Source organism: Apteryx rowi, unplaced genomic scaffold (assembly GCF_003343035.1).
Source record: "Apteryx rowi isolate R43461 unplaced genomic scaffold, aptRow1 scaffold_542, whole genome shotgun sequence".
Taxonomy (NCBI): Eukaryota; Metazoa; Chordata; class Aves; order Apterygiformes; family Apterygidae; genus Apteryx; species Apteryx rowi.
In genome coordinates, this window is record NW_020450808.1 from 579,610 (window position 1) to 601,612 (window position 22,003).

The following is a 22,003-nucleotide window of genomic DNA, read 5'->3' on the forward strand; positions in this document are numbered from 1 at the left end:
TGAAGGCTGGGAGAAGGGAATTTCAGCTCTAACTCAGTAATTGAAAGACAGCCTCTGCCTCTTTTTGCCAGTGTTATATTTTTTCATGAGACGGAAAAGAGAACATAGCTTTTAACATCAGAGAAGATAGTTTGATAACACAACAAGTGAAGAGGACTGGATTCAGTCTGAAAGAGAGATGATGAGAGGCACTTTAAAACCAATTTATGAACAAGAAGAGGCTGAAACACTTTCTGATTTAAGGGTCTTTTATATTCACAGTAAAAATGTGGGAATTAAAAAACTGTTAAGAAGCATTACACAGAGACTTCATGGCTCTGATTTTGAGGGACTGAACACCAATGCATTTGACTTTTTTTTCCTGAGCTATCCTAATTTTGACCCCTTCTACCCATGCATTATGACACAGTCTTTAATTATATGGCAGCGAACTATTCTCTGGGGATAAATCAGAGTTACACAATGTTTGGTGACTGTTGGACCTCTCCTTTTCTTGTCACAGAAACTGGAAAATAGATAGTTAATGAAAGAGGGAATTGTAGGAACAGAGAGGATTGTCAGGATTTAGGTAGGGGAGTGTTGAAGGGGAGAAATGGATTCTGCATCCTGCCTCTGCCACAGTCCCTGCATAGACTGGGGTATCAGTTTACACAGATACTTTAAAGAAAAAACTTAGGAAAGTAAATAGATCAGGTGGTGACATGGTGAACAGTGTGAATAAAATAAAATATTAACTGACAGTTGTTAAATGAAAACTATTTTGAGTATTGAGGCAGGTATATTCTGAGGAAAAAAATAGTGGAAGACTATGCTGTTAAAACTGCCAAAAGCTTCTGTGCCTGAATATGTGGCTGTTTTTTTCCCTACCATACTAGTTGATCGCACAAAGATACACATTCTACCTATTTGTTCTACTTCTCATAATTCATAGATATAGAGGGGAAAAATTAAGTTTCACAAATTATCTTAACCCTAACACTTTCTAAGTTTAGAGTAGCATGTTTACAAATATAATGTTCTATGTTTATAGACGAAAATAGATGTAAAGAATACAGTTCCTTCTCTTAATCTCTGTTCTGCACACTATTCCGTGGAATATCTAAAGGAAAGACAAGCCTCTATTACCTAGGATAAAAACTGTAAGAATTATAAATACCAGGATGATCCCTAGGTTTGTGAAAGGTTAAGAGAGGTGTCAAAACTTGCAAAAATTGCTTGAATTTTTTATTTAACTATTTCAAGCCTCTATCTTGGATTTTTTATAGCATATGTCTGTAGTACAATATTCCAGTGGAGCATAGAGCTACCCACTGAGCACGTCTAAATGAGTTCACTCTGGTGTTAGAAGCAACCTAACACTATATCAGAGAGTTCTGTGTGGGCACATTAAAATAACCCGTGCAGACTGCATACTGTTTTAGCTAGATTGTTACTTCTATCCACACTGACTTGTTTAAGGACAGCTTGTATGGTAAACCATGCAGAAATGCCATATAAATACATGTGAGAGAAACATAAAGAAATAAACATCAAGAGAAGACTGAAAGGCCACTTGGCACAAGTGCAGGTATGGATTGATCATGAATAAATTGGTACTGGTTATTAAAAGAAGGTGTTTGGCCATCAGAAGAATGAGATCTGGGAGCAATCTCCTACTGATGAATTGGAGTCAAACTTCACAACATATTTCAAGTGGGAACTGATAATGGAATGATGATAATGTTGATGTAGTTCTGGATCCAATGGTCCAGAAAGTCTTTTCTATTTGCAAGGCAGAGAAGGACAAGGAGACCTACATCCAGAAGAAGAGCTTGTATGCCAGAACAGGAGATTGTTTTATCCCCCTTTAATTTATTCTTTGTATCTCATTTGGTCTAACAAAATATTTTATTACTGCCTATAAACTTTGCCTTTCTCATGTTCCTACTGAAGAGCATAATTGCATAATTTGCATAATTGCAAATTCTGAATTTTCTGGGTTTCCTAAATCTGCATTTTAATAAGCATAGTTTTCTATTTATATATATATATTTATGTATCATAGTCTTTAGCTTCATGGGATTTTGACTCAAATTTTATTTTATTGTGGATTACACATTTCCACTAAATAGCCAGTTTATTAAATTTAGGTCCTAGATTTTTCCTCACAAATTTATAGTGTTTAAAGAATTTTCATATGTCATATAATAGAAGAAGCTCATACTATCCTATTGCTTGAAGGACTAAAATATTAAAGCAACAAAGCTTTCTGAATTCTAAGGTCCCAGAAAATGAAAACTTTGGCGCTAGATTTTTCTTGTTTGGTTAACCAAAGCATTCAAAAAGTTAATGGCTCCTGTTGATTGTTTTAGTTTTGATTTCACTTATGCTGACCCTAATCTTAAACTTATGTTGTTTACTTTTCTGCTTTATAATGAGTTCAAGTGATGCTGCAGAACCAAGAAATACTGCTGTTCATTTAAAACTCAATTCTGTTTGCATTCCTCACAATGACTTTCTGGGATAAATAAAACAAAAACAAGTTTGTACATTATTTTACTTAATGTTTAACAGAATTTTAAAAACTTTATACAGTAACTACCCTTAATACAGATATATTTGGACTCTACAATCACTTTTGAGGCTGATTGATACTGTAGCTGTAATAGTGTTTGCCATATGAAAAGCTGTCATCTTTTATTGTCAGTGACTGTCTATGAAGTGCACGTGACAACAGGAGAGCTGTGGAATGCTGGAACTGAAGCTGATGTCTATATTTCTATCTATGGAGAAAAAGGTGATACAGGATCAAGACAGCTGCTCAGGTCACAGAAAACCAAGAAATTTTTAAAAGGACAAGTGAGTAAAAAGCAGTGCATTTTCTGATGTGTTTGGCTGGCTTTTCTTTCTCAATTATCCCAGGGAAAAGTACAATTATAAAAAAGATAATTACTGCATTGCAGTATTCCCCCAAAATTGCATAATTAAGCCAAAGTTACTTTCAAAAGGCATATCAGTGCTTTTGGAAGACAATTAAAATTTTTGTTTATAAAATAGGTAAACTGCATCCTTTTATTTTTAATTCTTTTATTAGTTTGATTTAATAGGTGGAGAGAAAATGAAATTTTACATTTTATATCTGCATTTCTAATGTTGAAATGTCTTGCAGTTTGCAATTGGTTAGTCAATTAAGCTTTGGGTGGGTTTCTGTTTTCTGACTCTAATACCATTCATTTGAATGGAACTACTCCCATTAGCAAAGTGATCAAGCTTAGTTATTTCTGTTGTTTCAAGAAACCTCCCTTGCTTGAATTGTTCTGATATTATCATTAACTGATATTTCATAGGTTGTGCTTGACAAGAGTTTTATGGGTTTAAGCAGATCTTTTGGATTCCATGGCTGAAGATTACTGCTTTTTAGATCTTACTGAATTTTTGTTGATTGATTACAGACTGACAACTTTCTTGTTGAAGCTGTACACCTTGGACATTTGTACAAGATTGTTATTGGACACAATGGTCTTGGATCAGGTCAGAAATGTCTATCTACAGTAACTGAATACTGTGTACAAAGATATTCACCCTTTGTTTAAAATACAGTACGTATTTCTAAAATAGAATGTCATAAAGATATTTTAGAAGTGAGAGACAAAGGCTTCTAATGAAACTGTTAAACTGACACAGTTACATTCTTGTACCATCAAAAATTTCAAATATTTTCTGTTCTCTTTCACCACACTCTCAACCATTATGTTAAGGACACCAAATGTTACTGTTCTGTCATTTTAGACTAATCCTCATGAACCAAAGATGCATTTGGAGACTTTGACTACAGTGTCTTGTCATTAAACACACAATTAATGCTGAACATGAAATTGCTTGCAGTCACAAGCCTCATTTCGTAAACACTTGAGCCTAAATACAGTACAGCATAGCAGCATATGTTGAACCCAATAGCAGGGTTGTACAGAGAGGGCAATATTAAACAGGCCATAAAACAGTTCTCTACCCTTTTTCCTCCCCCGTGTTCACTCATGCCCCATTCTTCCCATATTTACCTGCATCTCAACTTCTTCTCTGTGTGTAAAGGAAAGAACACAACATCTGTTTTGTAGTCTTCCTCAATGAGTGGCTGTAGCTGGATGACTCTAATCCAGGGCCCAATCAGAGGTAATGCTCAGATACTTTGGAGGAAATGAAGGAGTGAAGATAAGGTGTTTCTCTGCAGCACTCTTTCCTGCCCTGCTTCTAGTTGGAGAGCTGCTGGAGGTTTTGTTTACTTGCTTTATCTCTTTTGTGGCAGACAGCTGGTGAAGAATGCAATTAATGAATAAATGTTTCTTTTTGAATAAAGATACTAGGCAGGAATAGTCATCCCTACAGCTTCTCAGCAGTTCTTTTTCATATGAGTACATAGGATTGGGAAGGAAAACAGTTTTGAGAAAAACCTTTGTGTGAGGAAGATCTTGCTTTCCTCCTCCACCCCAGTGCCACCTGCTGTGATTTTCTCAGTGAAAGTCTGCCCTTTATTTGCAACCTCCTGTTTTAAGGAACCACTCCACTATTTCTGTTTTAGTTATAAATTCATTTGTACTACAGACATAGAAACTCAGGCAGGCTATGACAAACTCAGAATAAAAACATGGTGAGATAGTTTCTGTCTCTGTGTCTGCACTGAAAAAGTGGGAGGAAAGAAAAGTTTTCCAGGTGCCTTTGATCTCTTTGGTTTGTGAACCCCTCTAAAAACTTCCAGTGGAGACATGGACCCTTCTGCAAAAAATTTAAGCCTTCTGACAGCAGACTAACATTTGTCTTTTACCTTCTATGGACCCTCCATAAGTAGTTTTATGGACTCTTGGAGGTTTGTAGACCAGAGCTAGACACAGTGAGTGCAATCCCGTTTCAGTCTTGTTAACAGCCTTCTTTCTGATCAGTAATTGAGTTATATTTTGTTTTTGTTTTGTTTTGTTTTGCTCTTTAGTTGGCTTGTCACCCATATTTCATTGTACCTTAAGATCTTCATGTTAACATAGGTTCCATTTTCGAGCCTTTCAATTCCCTTAGCTGCTTTCAAAGGAGAGCCCAATATACACTGATGTTTTTGTATGTCATAAAGGGGTTTTCTGTGGTGGACTCCTTCAGTGCTTGATTCACAGCAGTAAACAGAGATCAACAGCATCAAAACTCAATTTTTTTCTCTTTTCTTTGTGCCAGTCAATACAGCCCCATAGAATAGGAAGTGGTGTGCACCCTTTAAACTGGCTAATGATTATCCTTTCAACTTCTTGGATGTTTGAGATATTCCAAAGAATTACACTATCTTTTGCAGTGTTTCATCATTAAGTAAATACTGCAGTATTTAACTCCTTGAACTCTCAAAAGAGAATTGTTTTTTTCTTATATAAATTCTAATATTAGTTCTATAATTAATTAAAAATCAGAGGAAGTGCTAGTATCTTGATAAGATGCTATCTAACCTTGTTGATATTTTTATTCGATTAAAAAAAAAAGTCTTCTAGAATGGCTAAGTTAAATAAGAGTTATAAGGAGCAATAGAAAGCAATAGGGACCTGGAATAGTTCACTTTCAAAACCCCTGCACTTCTAGTATATCCATACAATATATAATTTTGTTTACCTTACAGTATACAGGGCACTAGCTAACGTATTTTCAGTAAAAAATTAACTGGATGGTCTGTATAAAATGGCATAAGTCTTTGGAAGTCCTGACATTAAGAGGTTTGTCTGTGTTGAAACTTCCTGAGCCTGATTCTGATCTAAGCAAAATGGGTTACTGCTGACATAGCACTGCTGCAGTATAATTAAAGTATAATTTAAGATCAGAATAATGTCAAATATGTGACTAATTTACAGTGCATTTTCAGTTTAGTTTTTAGTCTGTTTTCCAAAGGAGACATTCCTAAGTTTATACATTCAGCTGTCTATCTCTTCTTTTTGCATCTCCTTTTCCCCACTGGGTGGTCTCCAAGGTACCAAATTCCTACAACAGACCTACACATTCTCCAGTAAAGGATCCAGAAGCTGAATGGAGCACCAAAATCATTCTCCCTACTATCCTTTCTATTCCAGCGATTGAAGGATGGCACGTTTTGTTTGGCTTGCTACTGTCAGGGAGCAGCAAAGCTGCTCCACAGGAAAGAGGGAGGCCATGGATGACAGCAAGGCAGGCAGTGGCAATGACCTTCCAGACAAGAGACACAGTCCCATAGTTTGTGCAAGAAAAGTGGAGCAGGTTCAGTGATGGTAACTGGGGTCCGCCAACAACCTGGCATCAGGCAAATTCATAGTGATGAGGCAGATCCAAGATCATCCAGGAAATCAAATCAAGAGGTCAGGATCATCAAGGTTCATGGCCAGGAATACGTATATGAAAGTTTAGCTGCAACATAGCTCAGGCAAGGACCATGTGTGAAGGTCTGAGCTTAAATGCAGCTCGTGGTCAAAGAGGGGCCAAGCCCCACTTCTCACAGCTCTTTGAATCAAGGCCTCAGAACTGTACCATATCAAAGAAATGGCCTTGAGCACAGGCAGCCAAATCCGTGGGAGGGGGATGTGTCCTCACGGCCTTGACAGCTAGGTAGACAACAAGCAGCTTGCAGGCCTGTAAGCTAACTCCAGACTGGCTAGAACATGTACTGTCTCCTGTACAGCCATCAGGGCAGCACTAGAAACCTGCCAGTGGAGCTGAGGATTTTGCAGTTCCAGAGAGAAAGCCATAGGAAGTCAGACTTCATTAAATCTGTTGCTCATAAACTAATTTTTATTTTGAAATTTGTTCTAAGGAAATGGCTGGTTTCTGGACAAAGTTGTAATCAAGGATCCTGTCACAGATCTGGATTATACTTTCCTTTGTCACAGGTTGGTAGTGTTTCAGTTGGGTTAGGTTTTTAATAAAGCTCTACTTAATCATGTTTTTTCTTCTGAAATGTCCTGTCAAGGGAGATAAATGCATGTTTCCTAAAAAGTGAGCTGAAATGATCTGATTCTTTTTACAATTCTCTGATGACAAAAGGTTCCACCTACCCTAACCTCTGGTGCATTTGAGCTAATGAATAAGCAATGAAAAGTCCTACATGGGAAGTTTCCATTCTTGCACCTTGTGAAATATGTAATAGGTGCTTTTTTGGCACATTCCCCATATCCAGCACTTTGGATCTGACACCAGCAGATCCATTCTTCCATGTAATCGAATACAAGACTTTTCAGAAGAGTGGACTGCTGTATCTCTACGAGACTAAGCCTACTTTATAGAAGTCAGTGGGGAGACTTTGAGTTCAGTGAACTCAGGATCAGGTGTCAAGATTTTGTGGAATGGCTATCACTAATGTAGCTATCTGAGTGCATCTCTTTTCCTCTTGTTTGCCTTATAGTCTGTTACTGAGTTGCAACATAATTTGAAGCAATCCTAATTTCCCTGCCTTTTCCCCTGCAGCTGCTGCTCTTCTGAATCTTCTATTCTATAGCTCACTTCTAATTTTATCTATGCCTGATTAATTCTCAACACCTTAAGGAAAAAATGTAATTGATAAAGATCAGTGCAACTATTAGGAATGGTAAAGTCCAGTCACGTATGAATCCAGCTACAGCTTGCCAGTGGCACCTCAATTCTATTTCTTCCTCTCACTTCTCTGAGTGAATAAATAACTGCCTGAGACAGCTCTGAGTGAGCGATGTGCACACTGAAACTGATTTATGTGTGAGTAAGGGCTTTCTGCCTATCAGATACAGCACCTCATCTTTGCCTGACCTAATTTTGATTCTGTATTCTAGATGAGATGACTGCTATGAAGAGATCTATAATGCTTGTTTCATACATAATTTAGGGAGAGTTCAAATCCATTTCAGGCAGAAAAATACAGTGTATGTGCTAGTTATTGTTAGAGCCTGATGCCATTCTTGCTGATATTGCTCTCACAATGTGTGAATCCCTTTAACTCAAATGGAGTTAGACTTAATTTATGTAAGTATATGTGAAGCAAGTACAAAGGCATTGTAAAAGTGTAACTGAGATGTAGTGGGAGTGTTGCCTATGTTGGATTTGCCTTCCTGTGTAGGGATTTGCAGGACATGGTAAAGTTTTCATCCTGCTGTAGCCTTCTTGTAGACAGGAAGAGAAAACATTATGCCACTGCACCTTTTCTTATTTATCTGGGATCAATCTGACCTCTCTGATTTGTAATAATTGGCTTAGGCACTTGTATGTCAATCCAGAAAAACATTTAAGTATATGTTTCATCAAGAACGGAAAAAAAAAAAGAAAAGAAAAAATAACAAAGCACTTCTGCAAAAATCAAGCTCATTTCCTTAAAGCCAGATTTTTATATTGTTTGGCAGCCTTGGGACCTTAATGAACACAACAGGAAGCTTTAGCATGCAAATATCATGCATAGAGTATTGTGGGAATTACCAGTAAAGTTTATAATACTGAAATCAGTTCTGGTTTTTAGATGGCTGGACCATGGGCAGGATGATGGCAAAATCGCTAGAGACCTGAGTGTGACAGATGCCAGCCCATTTTCTGAAAGTAAGTGAAAATTGGAAGGGAGGAGAACCCAGCCTCACTACAGATGTGTCAGAGGGCATGAGGATGCTGTGTGAATTAATCATATGCTTTTTGTCTGTATAGGACAAGAACTGGAACTCAAGAGAGAGGAAAGTGTAAGAACTTACCTTTTTATTGTTATTTTAAACTATTGATGTGATAATATTCAAATTAGGCTTTGAGTGAAATCGGGTCAGTGGTTCTCATATACCTCAAATTCCTGTATTTCATCTTCTCCTAAGTATTTTCTTCTTGTTGTTTACAAAACCAGTGGGCTGCTGAAAAGTGGAAGTTTCAAGAAGGCAATACACTTCAGTTCTACAACAGGCTCACCTGTGGTTTCATATGCCTCAGTCCAGATGGGAAAGTTGATGCTCTTGGTGACAAGAAAAACAAATATGGTAAAGTATTTTTCATCTGGTTTTATGCATAAAACATACAAGAAAGGAGGACTTCATTGTTCACTGTGATCTTCCTGTAGTGATTCCTATTGTGAATAGGAGTAGATCATTATAATAATGATTTTTCTTCATTAAAATATTTACACATATTAATGGCTATAAGAACTCACAAATGATATGCTTACATTACCTATAAAAAAAAGAAAAAAAATCCCATATGATATCTTTTCACTGCCTTTCTCTTAGAAAATAGAAACTTCTTGTCACCTGGAGTTTGGGTAATCTCTGATGGAACTGCCATGGCAAGAACAGTTAAAATCTTCAATAACTAGAATAGATCCATCAAAACTAACAACTAATAATTTCACATTTCCAGGTGTAATTCAGTTTTGTTTCATCCTTGTTTTTGGTTTTAATGGCTCTTCTTCCAGTTTCTCCTGTTAATCAGCTTCCATTTTACCATGTTATTGACACTTATTCTAGCTAGTATCAGATCAGGCACCAGCATTTTTGTTATCTTTGTAGTGATGAAGCTGCTCAGCCTTTCTCACATCTTTCCTGGGACCTTACATACATCTTTCTGGAAGTGATGACAGAACAGAATCTTACAGGACAAATGAAACAGTACAGGCAGAGCAGTGAAATACTCCTCAGCATAGCCAATAAAAGCTTTCCAGAAAAACTGTCGCTCAGAAACTCAAATGGATAATATGGGGGATCGGTAGTATTACCAAGCATTGGAAGTGAATTTTACTCTATTTTGCTAAAGCTATTTTTATGAGTTATCAGTATTGGTTTTTGAATTCAAGTTGTCCAGTGATTTGAACACTGAATAACTCAAATCTCTTCTCTATGGCATTAGCACTTCAGAGTATTTCAAATGCCTAAAAACAGTTGCCCGGCAATGTCCTTCCTTTGAGGAGCTCCATTCAAGATCACAAACTGTGAATTACTCAGTGAAAGAACAAACTAACTGCTTGTAGGAATCTGGTCTCTAAGCTGTGCTGATGCAGGAAGCATATCTTTGCTGTTTTTTAATGCTGTGTCTTTGATTGATGGATTATGTCTGATTTGATTTCACAAGACATCACAGAATTCATAATCTCCTGACATGCAGAATTCAAATTCACACTGCAGTCTGTTTCCCAATTTTAATCTAGATGTACTTTCTGTAAGTTCACGTATTACTAATGGTATTTTCAGACATAAACATGTGACATTTTTATTGCATTCTGTACATTCTTAGTGCATTTTTACATGTTATTTTATGTATAAAAGCCCCATGAATCTTATCTGTACAATTTTAAATGAGTAATATGATCAATCTGTGTGTAACTGTGCCAAACCTGATGCACGACTACCACAAATATCAGTAGTTAAATATAATAAGTATAATTAAATATCTTAGAAACAAAGTTAGATCAAAACCAAATTGGTGTAAGCTGGCTGTTAATTAATCAGGTTGGAAGTAAGAAAAATGGTTCCATGAATAATATGATCTGCAGCCTCCCAAAGACTTAGTAATACTCAGAAATTAAACTGGTGATCAGAAAAAGCTTGATTTTTCTGAACAATATTATAAAGTTGCCCTGATATCAGAGGGGTAGACACAGTGACCCAGGAGTAACTATGTATACCCATTTTTATATGTCAGAGTACAAAATGAACACAAGTACGAAATGAATGTAGGCACCTATCACATAACTCTTCTGCCTCTAGAGCAACATCTTCCTCCCTCAGTTTCTTTCAGAGTTGTTTGGGTTACTCATATGTGCAGTAGTTTACATAGTGGCTCAAACATGCAAACGTCTATAGCAGAAGTCAATGTAAATGTATTGACTTGGAAACTGGGGTTTAAATTTTCCTTTTGGGGCTCTGCTTCTTTGCATGTGCTTGGGTATAAAGTCCTCCAAAATAAACCCTCTACTTGTCTTTCCTAATAGGAAACTGCATGTTTCAGATACTGGTAGAACTGCTTATTAATAAACATGAGCCCAGATCTTTACCAGATTTAAGCAATATATTTTAAAGGCCTTCAAAGTGCTGCTGGCAGATTATACCAGGTGATGATTTGGTCCAGGGTTTTTTAATTTCTCAGAAAGTTCTATTTCTATCTAAAACAGAGAAGACCCAATTGACAGTTACATGTCACCTCCTGTGTTGCTCTGAGGGCTGGAAGTCCCACCTGTGTTTTAGGCCCAAGGCCTCCTCTAAATTGTGGCATCATCCCAATGGGCGCAACGAGCATTGCCTGTATATAATTCTCTTGTTCCCAATGACACCATCAAAATCTTACAACATGAGCAACCCCGGAATCATCTGGAGAGAGCTGCAGCTTACAAACAGGGCAACATGATGTGCTGGTACAACAGTTGTTATAATAATCAGCTGCTGCTGGTGGGGACAATAAAAATGTCATCGCTTTAGCTTTCATCAGTATTTTGCAGCTCGAAGAGATAACCATTAAGAATATTGGCTGGATTTAAAATTTTAGAAGCCATGAGCCATGCTGCAAGATTTGCTTTACAAATTCTAATCTGAACATAGAAAAATGCATTTTGTTTTACTACCTGAGAGTTTTATGCTACTTACATTATGTGTTATTTATTGCATAAATTCAGTTGCTATAACCCAGTTAATTACACTGGCATCCCTGGCTTCCTTTTTATGGAATTTTTAAAAAATATACTCTGAACAAGAGAACATTTTCCTTATCATTAGTTCTCAGGGTTACTTTCCTCCAGGCAGAGAGACTGATAGCAGTCTCTAGATGCTCTCTTCTAAATGAATGAAAAGGGGATTCATTGATCAGAGGTCAAATTGTTAAGTTAATAAATACTTAATTCATTCTTTTCCCTTGAAGATGATAAATCACTCATTGTAATTAGATGCAAATACAAATTAATAATCTTTCATGCTTCTACCAATTTTTTCATTTAACTCTTAGGTCTTTTTGATGTAATTGTCAAAAGGAGAAATATATGTATATTCAGCAGTCATCAGATGCCACATCTTGCTCTTGCTGTTGTCAATGGCTATGTAACTGGAAAGGTAGGAAATGCTCTTACTGATTGCTGTTTCATGATAACATTTCATTATCTGATTAAAAATAATGCTTTTTTTAATCTGTCTAATAAATAATCATGCTTCCAGTCAGATAAGAAGCTAAGAACTACAGAAAGAACCCAGGAAACTGCCCTTGGTTAGGCAAATTCAGACCTAGGGCTTTGTTTAGGGTCTGTATTCTCACAGTTTACTTTTTAATCCTTGGTGAATTTTTTTAATGGCCTAAATGATTTGGTGTAGGAATACCAGACTGTTCCAAGCTGTGATTTATATTGACTTGTCACATGCTGACAAGATACTTGGAATGCCCAAATAGCTCCTCTTTTTGGATAAGTATCAATTCTAAGGACAGATTTTAAATGTCCATTTATTTCCTTCATGTTTTGTTTCTAGGTAACCTGCCTATCATAAGCCAACTGAAATATTCCAGATTTGTTTTGATCTGTATTGTTTCATCCCCTCTTCAAAGGCTTCTATTGCCTTTCTTTCTCAGCACTAGCAATACGCAAGTGGGCAAATATAGTTGTAGAAGTTAGTTCTTTCTGATGGAACTCCCTAATGACAATGGAAGAAATTGTTTCCCTTTCTATTATTTAACCAGTGAATAATCTAACAGTCAAAGCAAGCCCCATCCCTCTCTTACATGATGTGCACTGGCATTAGAGGGAATAGAATGCCTTCAGCAGAATTAGGTCTCAGTGGGAATAGCTTCAAGTGCCAGGCAAACTGTCAGATCCCCTTGCAGGACTTTCTAGTGTTCATGTTCATTAGTATAATTCTGATAAAGAGAACCTCTTGCAGACTGTGACATTGCATGCAGTATGTATCACTACAACAGGGTAGTAACTGGGTGCTTGAATTCCAGCTTTCTCTTTTCTTTGTTCCTGACACACATTAGGAGCTTGATCAACCTATTGAAATACTGGATCTCAATTTTTTTGTTTTTAATGCAAGTGCAAGTGCAAGATGCTTCTCTTCCCAGGGAATGTGAGAAATACTGTTTTTATTTAAAATTCTTTGAGGTCCTTGGAATGAAGACATGTAAATATAAACCAAAATGGCAATAAAAAGATTACAGTTGACCTTGAAATACACACTTAATTTTTTTTTTTCAGGGCATGTTGGCTCACTTGTTTCACAATCACCTCTAAAATCCATCCAATTTTTCCTTTACTTTTTAAAGTCTATATTGGATCTGATAGACAGTTTTTTGGAGGATGAAGCTCTTTCTTCAAAATGTAGTGCCTTGTAAATGAAAATTTTCTCTAGAAATATTGATTCTTTGAATTCTTAAAAATGCTGAAAAACGTGAAATTATGTAAACCAGAAGTCTTTTAAATTATTGGGTTTATTATTTGTATTTAATGTTCATTAAAGTCCTAGTTTTATTTGAATATGTGAATGATGATGAAGTTGATAAAATACTTAAGTATATATTTTGTATATTGTTTCTTTCATACAATGGGATCACAGCCTGCAAATCTGAGCAGATAAGCATGGATAGTGGGTTGCTTTAGTCTTTGATATAAAATTTATGATTCCATAAGTATTATCTGGAAAAACAATATAAACTAATGAGGAGGGACACTGAAGCAAATGAAGGAGGTTTGGTGGTAGACAGTTAAGTTAGTTCATTTCCTGTGTACATTTGTTTTATATTCCATCTGCCTTTCCCAAGTTTTTAGGCTGTGACTCTCTCTCTAATTGGAACACCCAAGAATCTTTCATGTTACCCTCTGATTTGTGTCATCTTAAGATGGAAAGTTTCTGTATTTTGACATTCCATAGAGTCTACAGTTTTAAGCCTCTCGGTTTTAGAACTGCAAGTATGAAAAAGCAAGCTTGAGAAAACAGAAGAACATTCTCATATTAAACTGGTAGCATCATTGTAATGTAGAAACTTGAATGATACCGAAACTATGTCATCATACTCTTTGATTTGGATTTTGCCATGTGTTATAGTTCATATCATTGATTATTCTGACTTTGACTATGTTAGAGCAAAGGTGAGACTCACTGTGAGCTGTCTGTTCACCTTCAACTGAATCGCTGTGTCATTCTGGAGTCAGCCAGGAATCCAGGTCACACTGTTACATTCAGTCTTCAAGGCAAAGTAGCTGATGAAACAACTGGCTATGCCGGACTTTCCAATGAATTTGCTGTGCATGTCAAGGTAAGGTGGGTGGAGAGACATTAAGAAGACCCTTTTGAAATTTACCCTTATAAAGCAGATTGTATTTAATTAAATCTCAGAGGATTGCAAGCTGAAACAGTGATCCTCTTCCACGAGGTGGAGCTAAACTACAGTTTAACAGGTAGGTGTTACTTGAGAAGTTTTCCTTTACAGTTCTTCAAGGGAAAACGATGAAGATCCTGTGGCTGGTATATGCAAATAAGGTGAGTTCAAACCTAGAGAAATAAAAGATGTATCTCGACATTTTAAGAAAACCTTCCAAAAGAAAGAATGTAGGTACATACAGGAGAGCTGCAAGGGAAATTACTCAATTTGAAATGAACATTCCTTAACCTGCCACAAAACTTGTGCTCTGAATGTTATGCTATGCTGCTAAACAGTAAAGAGCAGTGAAACTGTGGAGTAGTGGAGGGCTTCCACTGTTCAAGTTAGTGTCTGCACAGAATTACAGCACGTGTTCAAAGGCTGAAGTTATACTTGAATTATTTGGGACTTATTTATTTACATTTTATGCATGGAAACACATGAAAAAATGCTTAAAAAAATCAGTATAGACAGTAAAAATAACAAAGATAAATGTGGAGAGATGCTATGGTATTGACAAAGGACGTTTTGTCTCTGATCTGAAGGCTGTGTTTCACCACGGTGCCGTCATTCTGCTCAACACAAGCCTCTGCCAGGCTCTCTCCCTTAGGCCTGATGGGAGCTGCAGCGGAGCAGGACGTCAGCAGCAGGAATCCTATTGGAAGGTGCATAAAGTCAGCTCTGGAGTCTGCATGTTTGAGAGTGTGAGAAACCCACGAATGTATTTGAAGATAAAAGATGGCCAGTGTAATGGAACAGTAAGCAGTTCCTGTTTGTATTTTTCTCTGCATGTTATTTGAGTAAATTGTCAGTGATAGGAGTGAATCTTTTTTGAGTTGCTTGGACAAAAATGTGATAAAAGCATTGCTCAGATTTAAAAATTTTCAGATCTTTTCCCTCATTAGCTCAAGGAAAGAGGGAAATACAGAAAGGCAAGTTGTCAGATGTATTCGACATTTGATTTTAAAGATCTATTTATATTTTTGAACTATTGAGAAAGTGGATGCAATTGAAGTCTATCTATTGCTAGATGATGACTGTGTCAAGATTCTTTTGCACTAATTTGTTTTCTATTAAACAACTACAGTTATACTGATGTTAGTTTTTGGGGAGGATGTTGATGCAATGGAGTGATGGTGGGTGTCGCCAGCTTTTATTGAACAGTTCTATTTTGTCAGAATAGAGGAATAAATAGGGCCAAGATGCAGATATGTGTGTTTGTGTAATAATATGACACATTGAGAAGAACCTAAATTAGAAATGTCATGAGAAGAAAGTAGTATTCAAGTCTTAAGAAACATCCAAGTTTCCCTAGCTACATCAGTTCAACTGTTGAATTCATGTTTCTGTTTTCAATTTCTTAGGGCACAGGTGATGAATACTGTCACTTTAAAATTGAGCATAATTTGGAAAGTGGATCTGTAAGTCTAGAATCAGTGCGAAACAAAGGAATTTATGTTGGTCTTCTGCCGGATGGCCAGGCTAAGCCAGTCGTTCACACTGGAGAGAGAAACATTATATTCTATCCACAGGTCATCAAATGTATGTGATTTCTTAACATGTTAGAGGTTTTTTTAGTGATTAGTGTTTTTGACTGACAAAATTCAACATAAAAACATAAAAGCTAGGCTTACACAATTTGCTTTGCTGTGTTTTAGTACTTTTAAAGGTGAAAAGTTTATTGTACCCACACTTAATTTCTCCTGGGTGGCTAGTTATTTTTTCTCCATTTTTTTCTTTTGTTTTTAAGAGTAAATGATGCAGAAGAAATATATTTTTTTTACTGAATAAATAAAATTTTGGGTATGAGACTCTTAGCAGGTGACAAGATAGAGATGGAGTTGACTTCCTGGGTCCGTTCTCCATTCTGGGCACAGATCAGGGAAGCCTGGGAGATGCTGTCTTGCTGTCAGCTATACCACAGTCTTTCCTATTTTTATGAGGAAAGCAGTAGACTTTAGAGAGGGTATACCTGGCAGTCATCAGTATGGTTTCATTTTTAATGATGTAAAATACTTCACACTTCCCCCACCCCCAAGTGTTTTGATTCTTCTGTCCTATAGTCAGATGTGAAAGCTGTGAGCAGTCAAAAGCTCCCTCAGTAGGCTGAACTATTCTAGTTGACTAGCTAAGACCCAGAAATCATCTCTCAGCACTCTCTCAATCTTGATCACTTGGCTGCTTGTTTCTTCTCCTGCTCTAGTTCCTTTAGGAGAACGAAGTTTTTAATTTGGTGAACTGTTCATAGCCAGTTGAGTTGAGTTAGAACTGCAGAAGATGCTGGAATTACAGCATTTATATTCATATCTTGTGGAAATTGCGACAGAGATCAAGAAATGAAGCATCACATGAAAGTGATAAACTGGCCATCAGCTTTCAGTTCTAATTCAGTCAGATTTTTGCCAGACACAAGCAGAACAGGTTCATCTAGAATGCTCTGATCAGTGGTGGGAAAGTATCATAACATACAATCTGTCTTACTATTAATTCTGTTTTATGCATATTTTGACCAAGAAACACTGAAGCATTGTAAAAACCGCTGTAATGACATCCCCACCATTCAGTCCCTATGGACTGCAAAGTGACAAGAATATTTCAGCCAGTGTGTCCTTGTAGAAATGAGGAAAGAATTTGCTTTTGTCCTTTTTGGAGAACTGGGTTTTCCGTGGAAGTTCTTAACAAAGCAGTGCTTATCGATGCCATTAAAATAAAGCTAAATGTTACTTTGTTACAGGCTCAGGTTCCCCCAAATCCCTGTTACTCAGTAAAAAGAAGATAAAAGGAGCTAATATTTTCTGTCAGAGCAACCAAGATTTGTCTGTTTGCTATTTCATATTATCAGAAATGGCCTCTAGCAGTTTTCATTTCAGCATTCTCCACTTTAAGAAAGGAAACATCAGGGGGGTGGGAAGCTTATCTTGAGGAAAACTACATTTGAGCAAGTCGTTTGATTCATAGATCAATGTTAAATTGTTACTTAGGTTTTCAAAACAGTAAATGGATTTTTATTGGCATGCCATATTTTTTCTACTTTTCATGGCATGCTGCTAACAATGAAGGCCTATTACTAGTGGCTGTGCAGTACACAGAGAAAAGATTTTGGCATCTGTTGTGTTGAACAATCGTGAGATCTATTATTAGTGTTTGGCATTGCATATATGGGACGCTTCTGAGCAAGAAAAAGCAAATGATTTGTAGCTAGTGACAGAGTTTACATTTCACTGTTTTAGTTGGCCGTGAAGAACCTACGGGAACATCTGCAGCACCCAACCAAAAGAAAAAAGAGTTCAGAGAATCTGAACACCAACCAGCAAATGAGCAATCTGAACGCCAACCAGCCCAGAAGCCAGTATCCCAAAGCCCTTTAACTTTTCCACCCACAAGTAAGCAATAGTTTACAAAATATTTCTTATATAGCACTATATTATGTCTGCCTTCTAAGCATGTTCACAGGGACTTATCTCAGGTCAATGAGTAGGGGTTTTTTTGGTTTATTGATTAGACAATGATCAGCATATAACTGTTAAATAATTTCACAATACTGTTTTCTAAGTATCTAGCCATCTATTTGTTTTTTCTTCCTCTTCCTATGAACTATTCTGTGGCCTAAATTAGTAGGCTAATATCATACAGAGCCCTAGCCAAAGTCCTTTGAAGGGAATGGAATATTTCCCATTTATGCTATCCAGTTTTATGTCAGATCCTTTTTTAGCTTCTTTTTCATTCACTGGGGAAAGAATAAGGTTTTGCTGTACCGCATGCTAGCTTCATATCTATGTTTAGGCAGGTAGGAATAGTTAAATACTGTTCTAGTCATGGCTCTGAAGTGATCATGTACCAATTGTGTTTTACTAGAGTAAAAAAACTCTCTTTCCTTGAGCTAGAGAAGTTGCATAAATGGTCTAAGGCAATGATTTCCCCATTTCAAAAATTTTCCAGGAATATTCAACATCCTAGTAACCAGAGAAGCTCTGACTAAAGAGCTAAACAAAACAGTCAGGCAGTGATACAAGTGCTAAGGAGTTAGGATGATCAAGGTTGCTTCCCGGCCCTCATTTATTTTGATGTACTCAAGGATACTGTATCTGCACAGCCTGAATTGTGTCATATCATCATCAAAAGCAGATGGGGTAAATAGAAACTGCTGAGCTCCACATGACATTGAGGCACATCCACATGGCAGAAAAATGTTTGTCCCCTTGAATGTGCTTTAAAGACAAGATTATGCTGGGGTTTTCAGTATATGAGAACATGCGTAATCACCTAGAGCTAGTCCCAAAGGCATTCATAAAGCAAATTATTTGTGTGGGTTGCTAATTTGGTTTTGGCCTGTTGTGCAGACTGCTATTTTGAAGTGTACATGTAACCTTTATGCCAACGTGAGCCAGATGATAAACATAGCATACTTATTCCTAGGGTATTTGTGAAGTATAAGGAAAGATTTTAAATAATTTGAGTTGAATCAAAATATCCTGCTTGAATTCAAAGCATATGTGTGTATTATTATTTCTAATTACTGCTAAATGTTTATGGCAATATTTCCATTCTTAGCTCAAAACACCTACTTTCAATTTCTAATCTATGAGACTTTATGTTGAATTGCTGTGTCACAAAGCCTTCCCAAAGTGTTCAGCAAATAGTGTGATGTGCTGAATTTAAAACTCACGGCAACAACACACAAATCATCAAACCTTTTTTTTACAGAAGCAGAATGTTTTTAGGTTTGGATACAAAAGATCCTTTTATAGAAGCAATATCTACCATAAAATTGGTTATGTAAAGTGTATAGCACTTTGTTAGAAGTACTTGTGCCATTCATAAATGTGGATTCTGCTTATGCAAAATGAATAGCAATATTAAAGTTACTCTGCCTTTCAAAAAAAATGCTCATATTTAATCAGATGTTTTCCCTCAGAATACTTTAAAAACTAACTGACTATTGGCATTTGGGGGGTGAGCCTTAATTTTTTAGTCCATATTGATTAAATACTCATCTGCTTTTTTTGCTCTCAGAGTTAACATTTAGAAAAGGTTGAGGTTTTGTATTTAGTATGCAATCTAGCTGTATACTTAACATCCAAACTTAAAGCAGATTAACCCTTAGACTGTCCAGGCCATCTTTTCTATGACTGGGTCTACTAACTGATCTCTGGTTTTCTGGTTGTTGCTTTCACAAATAATACTGGTTTTAGGATTTTTAGGATAGTTAAACAGAAAACTGCTACAGCAGCAGGGGCTTTGCCTGTTGCAGTGCGAATTCTCTATTCCTCAAGGCAGTGCTTTCAACCTACAATGATGGTGACAGGTCCCAGGCTCTAATTAACAGCTCACAAGATGGAGGATTAGAGTGGGTGTCAGAGACCAACTCAACTAAAATACGTGTAAAACACCACATGGCAGGCTCAAGACTGGTCAACTGTGCTGGCCAAAGCAGAAAGGAGAGAATTTGTATACAGTTAGAAGAGCACAAAAAGGTTAGGGATAAAGGACATGAAGCAGAAGGCACTAAAGATTCAAACCAATAGTGGTGGTTTTTTTTAAATTCTTTCCATCTTATTCATTTATGAGATGCAAAAGCAAGCCAAAAAGAACAGCCCTACTGACATATAGACTAGTGCCATACTCTCTATCAACTAGTGAGCATGCAGGAATATTGTGTGATTTCCCAGGTAACTTGGTACTAGGGATTTCCTCTTTGCTTGTCCCTATTTTTCTGAAATCATATTTAAATTTTGTTGGTGAAAACATGCCTGCATGTGCTACTAAAATTGAGGGTAGAGGTCCCATCAGCTTTCATGAGACAACACAGCCCATGACTCTGAGAACAACTTTGTGGTTCAGTATTAACAAATTGTCTCTGAGGAGCAATTTCTATACCCTGCATGCTCCTTTCTTGCATGTCTGGAATACTGTTAGTTACTATTAATTTTTAATATGTTTTATTTACAGGGTAAAATAATATGGAAATAAGATCTGTTCTGATTTCCATTTGATTTACATTGGAAATGATGATACCAAAGAACGTAATAAAATGCATTAACGTTATTGCACAAGATTCTGCTCTAGACATTACTTTCTCTGATGGTTATTTCAAGACTGCCACTCAATCATATGATCTCTTGAACCAGATCACTTTCATTTTGTTTTAGATTTAGGATAAGTAAAGACAGAAGTAAAGTGATTTTTATGAAACTTTGTGGAGGGTTGTGACTTCTCCATCATTCTCATGCAGGCTTATCAGAATGAATTTTCGTCACAATGGATTTACATCATGGTGCCCTGAAGTGTATAAACTCCCATGACTAATCCAGGGTAACCATCAAATCCTCTTTTCAGACTGGAATATTTTTAGCATGTAGCAAATCAATGCTACTGATTGTCATTTGTAAGAAGAGCCAGTATATGCAAAAAGCATTTCAAGTCTGTGAATTATTTGAGCATTATAAGAATACGGTAATTATTTTCAGTATGTAGACAGAGTTCTTTGCTTGCAGTAGATGCTTTGGTTAGCAATAGCCAAAGTATGGAATTCTTTTAATTAAAATGAGGTATACAGAGCAGCTTGGGATTCTTTATGCTTCTTGAATAATAGTATATTTCATGGTTATTTTAATCTGTTTACTGGGGAATACTTGTGGGTCACATCTTCTACCTAAGTAAGTAAGATGTGGTGTTGGATAGCTGGAAAGAGCTCTGGCTCTGAGTTAGTGAGTGAGGAACTGGAGAACTCCAATTATGGGAAGTAATGTTACCCTAAGAATATGTTAAATTAAATTTGTCAAATTTTCAAAAATGGTTGCTTTGGTGCAAAATTTAACATGCTCTTAAAGTAACACTACTTCCCATAATGTGGTCATAGTTCCATTATTTCAGTCACTGATGGACAAGAGTCATGAAATTTTGATTCATATAACCACAAAAAAGATGTTTATCTTTTGTTTATTTTTAGTATGTGGATTTTTTTTTCTTTCAGAATAGCTTACTCTCAATCATGATGAAAAATACAATAAAACCAGCAATTCTTGTAACATTCTTCCTATTTCTAAATTGCCATAACCATTCTGAAGTTATACTACTACAGTTAAAAGTACTACTGTGAAAGTCATACTAGTGCAGCTCTAAGTTTCTTAAAAAAATAATTAACCAAATTTTAGAGTCTTTACCATGGCAGAAATTCACCCTAACTTCAGAAGTTAGTCCCTATTTATTGTAGACCTTTTTACTGTATCATATTCCACTAAAATTCCTTGTGCAATTTCTTGTGAAATTTCATATAGGTTAAGATTTCAGTGCTATTGGAACATAGTTCAAGTTCAGTGGTTTAGTTACCAATTTAATTTCAAAGTGTGATTTAGCCTAGTATAGAAGAACCTTTTCACATAACTAGTCCAACCAGCTTTATACTTTTTTAATATTAAAACTAGTTAAAAAAAGCCTTTATCCAATAAGATAAAAGCAATTTTTGAGGAAATTAAAAGGGAAGATCAGGACCATGCCTCAGTACTGAATCAATCATCTTCACTAATCCAATTTGCTTCACTGATGTTTCAGCAAAATGTGGAATTTGTTGCTCATATAAGTTTTATAAGAAGCAAATCCCAGGGATTCAAAACTGTGTTTCACTTTGTCCTCACACTTTTATTTTAATGCTAGCAAAATTGTACAGTCAGATCATTTTTGCAAAATTCTGTCATACACATTGCTTTATTTTGCTTAG

At 36.4% G+C, this 22,003-nt stretch overlaps 1 protein-coding gene across 1 annotated transcript in view; it reads left to right on the top strand.

Annotated features, from left to right (window-relative positions):
- Positions 1 to 22,003, top strand: part of LOC112973430 (lipoxygenase homology domain-containing protein 1) — a 39,651-nt gene that overhangs the window by 7,787 nt on the left and 9,861 nt on the right. The window contains exons 5-13 of the mRNA XM_026081316.1: positions 2,687 to 2,838; positions 3,432 to 3,510; positions 6,782 to 6,857; positions 8,447 to 8,523; positions 11,890 to 11,993; positions 14,008 to 14,181; positions 14,832 to 15,044; positions 15,651 to 15,828; positions 17,517 to 17,669. Of these exons, the coding sequence (XP_025937101.1) occupies positions 2,687 to 2,838; positions 3,432 to 3,510; positions 6,782 to 6,857; positions 8,447 to 8,523; positions 11,890 to 11,993; positions 14,008 to 14,181; positions 14,832 to 15,044; positions 15,651 to 15,828; positions 17,517 to 17,669 (1,206 nt within the window). The remainder of the gene's footprint in view (positions 1 to 2,686; positions 2,839 to 3,431; positions 3,511 to 6,781; positions 6,858 to 8,446; positions 8,524 to 11,889; positions 11,994 to 14,007; positions 14,182 to 14,831; positions 15,045 to 15,650; positions 15,829 to 17,516; positions 17,670 to 22,003) is intronic.